The 12494-nt window shown below is 35.4% G+C and overlaps 1 protein-coding gene across 1 annotated transcript in view; it reads right to left on the reverse strand.

Annotated features, from left to right (window-relative positions):
* LOC109092015 (solute carrier family 12 member 5-like) overlaps positions 1-3902 on the reverse strand; it is a 50445-nt gene extending 46543 nt beyond the window's left edge. The window contains exon 1 of the mRNA XM_042730083.1: positions 3656-3902. Coding sequence (XP_042586017.1) covers positions 3656-3710 — 55 coding nt within the window. The 5' untranslated portion in view covers positions 3711-3902. The remainder of the gene's footprint in view (positions 1-3655) is intronic.
* Between the last annotated feature and the right edge of the window lie 8592 nt (positions 3903-12494).

Below are 12494 nucleotides of genomic sequence, written 5' to 3' on the forward strand. Positions count from 1 at the left end.
TTGTAAGGGAACCCAAACATGTATTTAAACTGGTTTTATTCGAGTCAAAATATTTTTTACATGACTATAGCAACCTGAATGCATTAGGTCATGTTAGGTAAAAATGGTTGGTTTCTGTATAATTCTTATGGCAATGCCCAAGCAATTAAGTTTGCTTAAGAACAAATAGTTCTCTCTTGTACTTTTAGCGTCTGTATGGTTTTTGAGGACAGCTAGTGCTCTAGATGTTCCTAATTTAGGATGGTCCTGTTATGTTTTAATGTGTCTGCGGCTGTTAAAACAGGTCTGTGCCATCTGGCCTGATGTTTGCTTGACCTGAGACTTCACCACAAGGACAAGCAGCCATCAGTGTACGCTATTCACAGAATATTCTTACATTGCAGTATACAAAATTAGTCTTACATTGCAGTATATAAAATTAGCCCACCCATCTCTAATTAATAACAGAAACTAATTATGATTTATGAATTATTTTTAAAATAATGATTTCTGAACGATCATGTGACATTGAATATTGCAGTAATGATGCGGACAATTCAGCTTTGACATCACAAGAATAAATTACATTTTTAAATAAAAAAAATGTATTCAAATAAAAAAATAGTTATTTTAAATAGTAATAATATCTCGCAATATTACTGTATTTTGCATCGAATAAATGCACCTTTGGTGAACATGAGACATTTTTCAAAAACATAACATTTAAATGGAACCTGCTCAAATCCTGGTATTACAATATATCATTTTGCTCACTGCTGTGGGTATAATTTGGAGCTGTGATTTGATAGGGTCTTTATTTGTTCCTCTGAATTCGATCAACAATCAATTTCCTTCTGCCTCCCATCCAATTTCTCAACTAATCTAGGCCAGCCTTCTTCACTGCTAACAAATGCCAAAGATCACCGGTGTCATAATGCAATCTCAAACCTCATTATCCACGGAGAGAATGCACCTTAGGTCTGAAACGATCCGATGTGTCAGGCTGCTCTATGAGTGATGTAACTGCATTGTCACAGTGACTGTCATTAGAATACAAATGATCTGTGAAGCTGCTAAAACTTGTGAGTGGTAATGCACATAAGATCTGATGGTATCTTTATCAAACCTAACTGTTCACAGAAGTCAGCATTTCACACAGTGCAGCTTGGCTGTTAAATGAAAAATCATTATACAAAAGAATGACATTCTCTCCACTGAATGTTCATAAAGCTGACAGGTCTGTGAATTTTAAGATGCTGTCAGATGATGATAGTAGGGAAAAATAACATATTTACAGCCAAACATTGTCTGCATGATCGCAAAAAAATAACTTTAAAGTGCAACCCTTGTTGCTTTTTGATGAATAGCTATTTTTCAAAGAATGCAAAACACAGGAATGAAAAAACTTGAAGATATGATATACACTAATTTGAAAAAAAAAAAAAAAAAAATTTTTTTAGTAGTATACTGTACAAAGGAAAATTGTTTATCAGATAAGATTATTAGACAAATCTATTATAGTTGAAGTAAATACGCTTACGTTTTGCTAATTTTAAAAAAAAGGTTACATTTATTTACTTACAAAGATCTTAACATTTTGAATTCCTTCTTAATGGAAAAAGTAAATTTCCTCTTTCAAATTTACAATTAATTTTAGAGTGAAAATTGTTCAGTTTATATATTATATTATATTATATTATATTATATTATATTATATTATTATATTATATTATATTATATTATATTATATTATATTATATTATATTATATTATGTTTATTCAGTCATTCATTACAATTTAGTTATTTAATAATTTAATTATACTGAAAGTATATATTGAGTTTAGTATGAGTTTAAATTCAAGAGAGAATAATATGAGAATGACAGAACAAGACTGTTTTGGGACAGCTTTAGCTGGTGAGCTTCCAAGCATGAATTTTATGACCAAATAGGCATTAGCACCACTGCAGTACTGTCCCTACCCCCTGATGGGAGGAAGAGAGTGAGAATTCAGGGCAGCATTGGACTTTGAAGGAAGCCAAGCAGAGAGAGAGCGAGAGAGAGAGAGAGAGACCATTTGAAAAGAAGCAAAAGCTATAATGCAGCAGTCTGCAGCTAGCTCCACTTATGTCTACACAAAACAGAGCAGTCTGTCAGTGATAGTGGGCCTGGAATGGGTTTGCATTCACAATGCATGCGATCACTGACTATTTCAGAACCATGGAGAGCTCCACTGATCCCAGCAGCTCAGCATCTATTTCAGCACCACGGACAGAGTCACTGCTACAACCGCTGCAATCCAATCATGACACTTACACCACACTGCATTTAATAAGAGAGCTATTTGCTCAACTGTCTTAATTTGTAACGTGTGTGAGACACACAAAATGTTTCAGCACTCATAATGAGTGCAGGTTCTGCTGTACTGCAGGGGGCTGATAAGAACGCATGCGAGAAGAGGTCAGGTACAAGCTAATTTAATTCCTCTCTCACGGGCTGGAGCTGAGCTGTACCTGTAGGCACGAAGCTCTTTAAGAGACAGAGATCTTGCATCTAAGACCCCCTTTTCCAAGAGGTTAATGACATGAAATGCACCAAAAGTCTGCTTTTGTTAAAATGCTCCAATTATTCCAATTATTCCCAAGGATCTAAGACATAGGGAGCCGAATCCACTGCCTGCAGAAACGAAATACGATTGAGAAACGGAAAGACAGTCTGAGAAAAGGACAAGCAGTCCTCTCGTCCTCTATATTGTAAGAAAGAAATCTATAGAAAAATGACTGGTATTGGTAATTTTCTGCAAGGACATTATCTGTTAATTTTAACCCCAAAAAATTAAAAAAATGCAATGCAAGTGTCAAAATAGGAGTAAAACGCCTGTGAAAAATGAATATAGAAAATTCCTTCATGCACTGTTAAAAAAGCAATTGTTACCTTAAAGAGGTATTTCTACCTGATTTAACCAATAAAAATAAGTTATTTTGGTATAAATGTAGGCATTTAGGTTGTGAAAGTGGTTCATTTTAATAATGTTTAATATATATATATATATATATATATATATAAACTGTATATTATGTCTATTTTCACAGACTTTTCTTAGAGTGTGAAAATCTACACACACACATACACACACTGCTGTCTGTACTTCCTCAGACAGACACAGAAAGCATTATCATTCTCCTCACAGCAACCTTGCAGCACGAGCCTTTGCCAAAGCTGCATACACATACACATGCACACACACACACACACACACACACACACACACACACACACACACACACACACACACACACATGCACGCACACATACACACAAAAGAATTTCCAACCGTATCATTCCCTTGAATGCTTCTTGCCAAATACACACATGCACACAAATACAAAAGCACCACTGATTATGATAGTGCAAGACTATTTGCACTCATACTCTGACATCTTGTATCTCCCACACACACTGACAAGCAGCTATCAGTCATTGGTGCATGACTGGTCACACACACACACACACACACACACATACACACACACTCCAACTTGAACTGGTACCATCACTAGTGACCGGTAAAAGGCACATTTGCTCATCCTCTGCACACACACACACACACACACACACACACACACACACACACACACACACACACCCAAGAGCAGTTGCAGGATCAGTCCACTCACCCTGACTGTTGGGTCCCCCATCGCCGTCTTCACATTCGTTGAGGTTGTTGAGCATTTTGGAAGTTTGAGCACAGATCCCCTGCTAATGCTAACACTGCTACTGTGTCCACCAGCCAACGTGTGTACCAGCCTCACACGGATGGAGGAGGAGGAGAAGGCTCGTGGTTCTCTGCCTCTCTCCTCTCAAGAAAGCGAGCAGTGCTGTGCTCTGGCAGATTGGAGTCCTCTCTGCGTACTGACTCTCTCTCTCTCTCTCTCTGTAGGAGGAGGAGGGGTTGGGGGGACAGAGAGAGGCTGCAGGGATGTAAATGATGGAATGCTTAAGAGCAAATTATTTTTTTCTCAAACACTCACACAGCATGTCGTCTATCTCTCTGCTGCGCAACTACAGGCTGCCTGTGCCTCACCATTATATTCACAATGCAGTGATCAGGAATCTTCTTGGCTTACATGTAGCGTCTGTTGCAATGTCTATATCATCACTGTGTCAAACTGTGCTCATATCAGAAAGGTTGCAAATCAAAAAACGACCGCATGTGGTTGTGATTTACAACTGTAGGTTTCATTCTCAGGTTGTTTACCTTGAGAATTCACCAACCAAAGAAAACAGCAGTTTTGCATGCATTTTATTCTATTTTGAGAAAATGTGTAATGGTGTAATGGGTGGTTGCTAGGTTGTTGCTAAGGTGCTCAGAGTGGATTTTAACGTGTTGATATGCATGTTCTTTTGGTTGCAAAGGTGTTGCTATGCAGTTACTAATCTGTTCTGGATGCTGCTAATTTGCAAGTCCAATGAAATTCCAATTTGCAAGTCTGAAAGCTAGAGATATTTATATTTTTGCCCTTCCTTGCAAAAAGAGCAGCACAGCTTGTTGCATGATTTGTTTTAGATGGTTGTAAAGTGTTACCTATTTTCCAGAAAACTGTGTTTGATATCAAATCACATAGGAGCATCGATATTTTAATTCTGCCATTTTATGAGACTCGTGAATCAAACACCTCGACCTTCTGCCTTAATGTTTCTATATGTGATGAAATACTTATGAGACATAAGCCATGTAAGGAGTGATTGCCAGAGGCTTTTACAGGCTCTACGTTACCCTACAGGTTGTGGAGTCGTTGTGAGATGAAGTGCTTTCTGCTGTCTTTTATACACATTTTCCTTCTGACCTCAGAGGTAAACTCCACTGAGTATTCCTTCCTGAGAGCTTTCTATAAATACAGAGAATAAATTAAGGTATGGAAGAATTTAAAGGTTTTTTTCTAAAGTGCAGGATGGTGAGAAAGAGCACACATCAGGAATGAGGGACACACAAATGGTTAGTCACATAAATGATAGATCTGCTCAGAGAAAAGCACTGATGGATAAAAGCCACTGTGTGAAGCTGGAGGTCAAAGTATGGATACAATCACGGGGCTTTGGAACAGCATAAAATGTTCTCATACATCTTATATGTGCATATACATGTAGAATCCAAATGTCTAAAACCACAATGAATTCAAAATCTAAAAGCTAAACCAGAAAAAAAGGTTTTAAACAATTTTAAACAAAGAAACATTTTGACTTTATTGAACAAGAAATTTTTGTATATTTCTATATGGATGGCATGATCATCAAGTCAGCTTGTGCAGCTCAAGACATTATTATTATTATTTTTTTTTACTTTTATGCTTATAATTTGTGATTTAATCTAGAATGTTTTTACTTAAGGCAAGACACTTCAGGCAAAAGCACAGTTTTTTCATACATTTTAGGCTAACTGGAAAGACTAGCGGAAAGAAAGCATCAAAAATATACCTTTATATGTTTATTTTATTGCACTTTATCTATTTGCATTTGTAGATTTCAATTCCAATTTGCATTTTTAAAGGCTGTCTTTTTTAAACGAGTTAGAAAATAACTTCAGTAGCACTTTACAGTTTGAATTCTATCTATATTGTGAGTTTTACAGAAGGATTTGTTTGTATATCATTTGCCTGATTTTATATAATATTTTATTCCTGAAAATATAGTGAATCTTTTTTTTTTTTTTTTTTTTTTTTTTTTTCTGGCTGTTGACAGTATTTTCTGATTTATAATAGAAAAGAAATCCTCTGTTACCTTTGACTTTAATATGTCAAATAAATTATACAATGTTCATATTTCTGTTCTGGAAATGATTAAAAAAAAAGAAATAATTAAAAAAAAATAATGATTAAAAAATAAATAATAATAATAATAAAAAAAAAACAGACCAATGAACCTTGTGCAGATAAGTGGTATCAAGGTCCAGGGTGAAGAAAGGAGATAAGATTTTGAGAAGCAGGAGAACATGCTGGCCTGGCTGTATTCACGCAGTGAATCTCCACTGAGACAACACTTTTTCTCCTAAAAGCATTTAAGTGAGGCATCTTGCCTATTTTTAGCATCAGAAGCTCAAAGACACAGAAAATGTTTCTGAACTCTGAAGATTTCTCTGTGATTAAAGAATCTGTTCTCATATCTGTGCATACCTTTTTCTGTGTGTGTGTGTGAAGACATATTTCTATATATGGTTCTAATGACAAGACTGAGAACAAAAGACTTCACAGATTAAAGTACCTTCACAAACCTTTGACATTTTTTCCCAAATCCAAATAACTTGTCAGAAGAGTATTTTGATGTTTGTATGCATGTTCATAGTCAGTCAATTTCCAGAATGAGCTAAAATTAATAATTGATTTAAAAAAAAAAGTAAAATCTCTCTCTCTGTATAGGAAAAGTCCTAAATGTCAGTAGAAAACTACATGATATTTACAGAGTCACATCCAATTAGACATCAAATATCATGAAACAAACAAATTCTCTAATTATATAACAATTTAGGGCGCATTAATAAAATTTGGCATAAGCTCTGCTTATTTTTGTCCAAGTTTCAGAATGTTAATATGTTTGAGAATATTAATATTTTTTTTCACATTGATCAGTTGCACCCTTGTAATAAAAAGTACACATAAACATATACCTTCAAAAACAGTAGGCAATACTTATTACAGAAAAAAATAAATCATTTAAAGTATACTGAATGTAACACTGAAGTGTATATTAACTGCAATTATATGAAAATATATTATAGTTTACATGTATATAAAATGCAATTAGTTGAATTTATGAGTGCTTTTGTGACCCACTTAAATAGGACTTAAATACTTCTTTATATGTAATTTCATAACTCTACTATCTTTGAAATATGGTTAAAGAGTATTGCAGAGGGTCATTTCTAACATAATTTCTATTGAAACTTGTATGAGATGCATTCAAATGTATTTGAAATTAACTTCTTTAAAACATAAGCACTTTAAAAGTGCACTTTTAAAAGATTACTTAAGTGTGTTAAGAAACATTCATGAAAGTGTCTCTCATTTAATACATACACTGAAGATGAAGTACACTATTAAGTGCATTCCATACAGTTAAGCTCACTTCATTTTTACAATGACAGGAAACATTATTTATGGATAGTGACAGAAGTAGAGCTGACAGAATCTTCAAGGATCACACGTCTTCTGTGCTGTGAAATAGAAAGGCCTGGTCCAGATGTGGGCCGACTCCCTCAAGTTTGCTGGAATCTCAAATACCTGCCATGATTGGCATCCATCCTGAATACCATTTTCATCAGGGGCCAAGCGGCTTTAGCGCTTAACCCGGAGGGCACCCCCTATCTTTACGCAAACACATATACACAACACAACCCTCTCAGACTGCAAAAGCTGCCCTAATCCACAGATTAAGGCCATAGAAAAATGTTGCAATTTGCTTTTTCATTTAAGATAAAAATGAAACAAGAATGGCTCATCACATTCAATTCGACAGAACATGACATGGATATGAGCACCTAATAAGCTTGTTTAAACAATAAGCAGTTTGGGATTCTCATTTTTATCAAGGCTTGCCAATGTTTAAATTGAATTGAAATGAGCTGTCCATTTAGCCTCAGGACAACCAAGGGCGTTTCACTGGGATTACAGAGAGCACTAGGCTGAACAGCAGCTGTACTGGGGTGAAGATTAAAAACCGTGTTCAGAAAATTACCTTTCCGATGGCGATCTTTCACAAAGTGCTCTTTGGTTAACATTAACTGATATTGCATAAGGTGAAATGCCACAGGACATGATGGACTTCCAAGAACTGTTTGAATGTCATGATGTCAGGATTCAGCTGCAAAGCCTTTTAGAGGTTTAGATGGACAGTTATTTCATGAAGTTTATATATATATACTAAATGTGTATTTTAAGTAAAGGTTTATGACTCATAATCAGACTCAAGACATTTGACATGGTTATGATAGCATTTAATAGAATAATTGATATTGCTTGAGCACCAATAAATAAATAAAAAAATACATACATATTATTTATAGAAAAGAATATGGGAAAAATATTAAAATAAATTAAACATCCAAAAATCTAAGAGCCTATTAATGGCAGTTGAATTATGTTTATTGCTTAAATCCAAATAGGCGAATTAAGCACTTGTTAAATCACAAACAAGTTTGTGTTTGTAAAGGATTTTGTTGTTGTTGTTAAGTATATATGTAACAATAAAGTCTGTACAATATATTTTTACAATATAGGTATGATAGTCGCTGCAGAACATTGATTTCACCTTTTGCTACAGCCTCGGTCTGCAACCCTGTTATTGGCAATGCAGCGAGAACTGCTGAGATTTATGAGCAGCCATGGAGAGAGAGAGAGCAGCAACCATTTAAAAGAAAAGACAGAAAGATAAATTGAGCCTGTCCTGAATGCACCCCTGGAGGAAGTCAAGAGCATATTGAATCTTTCATTCCACTCTTGCAGATATTCTGACCTTAAATTATGTGTTATCTGTTGCAAAGGAAAAAAAAAAAACTTCTAAGTGTGCTGTTCAGTTATTGGCATGGATTTGTGCATGAGTGTTTTGGAGATCAGCATGTATGCATGTGACTAAATTCAATATGATTCACTAATCACTGAACTCACCATTGAGCTCATACAGTTTTCTTATTTTATTGTTTCCGTCGGCCGACAACAGCAAGGTCACAGATTCAGTTTCCAACATATACCTTAAATTTTACATTTTGTAAATGAAGTGAGTGACGTGACATACAGCCAAGTATGGTGACCCATACTCAGAATTCGTGCTCTGCATTTAAACCATCCAAAGTGCACACACACAGCAGTGAACACACACACACCATGAACACACACCCGGAGCAGTGGGGGGTTCGGTGCCTTGCTCAAGGGCACCTCAGTCGTGGTATTGCCGGCCCGAGACTCGAATCCACAACCTTAGGGTTAGCAGTCAAACTCTCTAACCATTAGGCCACAACTTCCCCATGAAGTTGAATGAAGTTTTATCCATACAATTTGATATATCCATTAAACATCAGACTTTTTTTAAACAGTTAAGGTTTTATGTAGTTCTATATCTATATTCTATATTATTTGTAATATTATTATTCAGTTTGGGTCCACAGAAATATTTGACCTCTGTAAATTACCTTTTAACATCATTTTAGAGTCAATAATGTTCTCAGAGTTTATTAATGCATACAAACCAATAATTTCTTATTAGGAAACAGTGGCATCTTATAATCTGATATAATTGTTAGCATTTTGATAATAGAGACATTGATTGTAAAGTATATGATGTATTCTTAAAAATCTAAATTAACTGGTTTTATCTCTGAACCAACTAATATACATACATCCAACAACACACCAACAAAACTAATTATTATGAGTTAAATCAGGTAGAAATAGCTCTTATATGTAACAGATGCAAGTTACCACTTTTTAAAGTATACTGTGTGTCTCTAACATACTGTAGATTTTTTTCTAACTCTAGACGGCTGATGGTCACAAAATAAACAGTTTTTTTGTGCATGTGTCTCATTTATTTCAGCCGAGTCACACTTTGTTTGAAGAGGTGCCACTGTTGGCACTGCACTGCTGTTTTATTTATGTGGCCTCTGAATTATTATTATTATTTTTTAATTTTTTTGCATGATCTGATCTGAATTTGTACCATTAGAGAAGTATGGAAGGTTTCTCAAAGGTTTTGGGGTTTTCCCTAAGAGTTATATCATCCCTCCACAGAAGACCTCAGGATGTGTTAACTTCAGTGGAGTGTAGACAAAGTGCAGGCTTGAGTGCAAAGCATGTATAAATCATGACCAGAGAAATAAATAGGGAACAGTGTTCACACAAAACCGACCAACAGAAAGACAATTATAAAACACAGAGGCAGTAAGAAAGTTACAGCAAGAAAAAAGCATTCATAAACTAGCAACACAATCCAAAGCATTACACAGGATGTCACTGACTCATATGTGGGCTTTTGCAAAAAAAAAAAAAAAAAAAAAAACTGTTTTACAATAACTTTAAAGGGAGACCTAGTGAGCTACAACATTGTTAGTTGATGGTATCTTCTTCATTTGAAGCCATCGGACTGCATTATTTCAACTTATTTATTAAACAAACATCCTTAACATTGGAATTTCCAGTGAAAAACATTATCATGCTTTAAAAATTCTCCACCAATCAGAGAATAATGACAAGCACATCATGCCAAAAGATATCTTATAGCGCTCCCCAACTGAATCCCTTAAAATACATTACAGAATCAGTCTCCCTATGCTCTCAAACCACTATTCATGCATATTTTGGAATAAAAGTAGAATACACACCTATATACACAATCAACATCTTTAAATCAATAGTTTTATTTGCATCTGTCACTTTTAACTGGTTATTTCATTCACAATGCATCATGGCATCACAGTACTTTTGTACTTTTTCCATGATTTTCAAGTACTTTTTTGCTTTAATTAGGACTTCTTAAAAATCTCTGGGGAGAAATTAATGGGAAAAATACTTTTAGAACCAAGGCCACTGCAAAAGAGGACGGGAGCTGTTGCACTCTAGTGATTAATAACCTGTGGTTTTTAAATTAAGAAAGAAAGAATAAAAAAGAAAGAAATAAAGAAATGGTCATATGTCTTTGAGAATTACATACAAAGTGTGTGTGTGTGTGTGTGCGCGCACATAAGAGAGAGTTAAGTAATGAAGACTGGTGTTTATAAATAGATCAAGGAAGGAAGGAGTCCAGGCAAATCAATTATGCAGTAGAGAGCTAAAGCATATTCAGGATGACAATTTTGTCAACAAACAAACACCCTAAATATGTCTATATGTGTATTCTTTGTAGAAAACCAGGGGAAAAAAGTCCTGAAGTCAAAGGCCATCCCTTAAAACATCAATAGAAATATTGAAAATAAAGGCAAGAAGGAATTATTAAGGAGTAGTACTAAATCATTTAAGCCAGAAACTACAAACCTGAACAAAATGGTAAAACACTAAAAACCAAATCCGAAAATACACAATATAACTAAACCAAACATCACTTCAAATCCAGACATACACTGTGCAATTTCAGCAATGCTTTTGTTAAATACCATCTGTATGATTAAATCACATGCAAGCCAAAGCTCACGATTTACCTGCTCACACTATATGATCTGATTGTTGAGTTGTGAATTCCCTGCTCACACTATACAGATTTCAGTCCATACCACACAACATGTCACCATGGTTTAATTTCCCTTCTTCTTTAACAGTTTAAGTGAAAGTAAAAGTGAAAGTCGTGACATTTGTCAAGTATGGTAACCCATACTCGAAATTGGTGCTCTGCATTTAACCCATCCAAGTGCACACACACAGCAGTGAGAAGTGAACACACCGTGAACACACACCCGGAGCAGTGGGCAGCTATATCCAGCACCCGGGGAGCAACTGGGGGTTCAGTGCCTTGCTCAAGCGCACTTCAGCCATGGGTATTGAGGGTAGAAGAGAGCGCTGTTCATTCACTCCCTCCCACCTACAACTCCTGCCAGCACCGAGACTCGAACCTGCGACCTTCGGGTTACAAGTCCAAATCTCTAACCATTAGGCCACAGCTGCCCCCATTTTTTCCCCTGTTTAGAGAAATCAATTCCTAACTCTGCTTTAAACAGTGCGATATCCTCACGAGGGGCGACCAAAATTTTTGACATAAATTCACCAGACCATCGGATTGTCTAAAATATGGCTGAATATTCTGCTGAATGTACTGACAAGTATATGATTGTATACTAAAATATACCAAAGCTTTTTAAACATATAAAGACATTAAGTACATAACAAGCGCATATTTGACTCAATCAATTGCACTTCTTTTTCCACAAGGGATGTCCTGCAGTGTGCAATGTAAATATAGTTTCGAAGTTGTCATGTTATGTAGTTGTCATGTAACCTAAAACAATGTGCTTCACATTCTATTCTGGACTTACAAATATAAATAATATAACTGAAGCAACCTGAATGTATTTTGTTTCACCAAAGAAGAATAGTTTTTGAATAGGTAAAGATAAAAAATAAAACAATATTTTATTCTTTTAAAAATCAATTTGTCATCCTTCAGGTTTTAGCTAATTTAAAATGAACTTAAGAAAAAAAAACATTTAAATGGTAAACACTATTTCTCTTGTCATTTTCAGGGTCAGATGATGTAGAAACAGGGTAAGGACCTGTTTTTACAGTATATGAGCTGTAAATGTGTACAGCAGAGCCAGTCTTTCTCTCTGCTGCAGTCCCGTTGAGCATGAATATTGCATGTGAACAATGCATGCCTCATTTGTGAATTTTGATGTCATTACCACGAAGGTTGGCAATCTTTGCCGATCCTGTTATTCATATGAATTGCACATATGTCCACGTATATCATGCAACCTTATAATGACCCTGTAAAGATAATAACCATTGCGTCACTGCAGTAAATCCCACTGACAGTGTGTGTGGG

Source organism: Cyprinus carpio, chromosome B8 (genome assembly GCF_018340385.1).
Source record: "Cyprinus carpio isolate SPL01 chromosome B8, ASM1834038v1, whole genome shotgun sequence".
Taxonomy (NCBI): domain Eukaryota; kingdom Metazoa; phylum Chordata; class Actinopteri; order Cypriniformes; family Cyprinidae; genus Cyprinus; species Cyprinus carpio.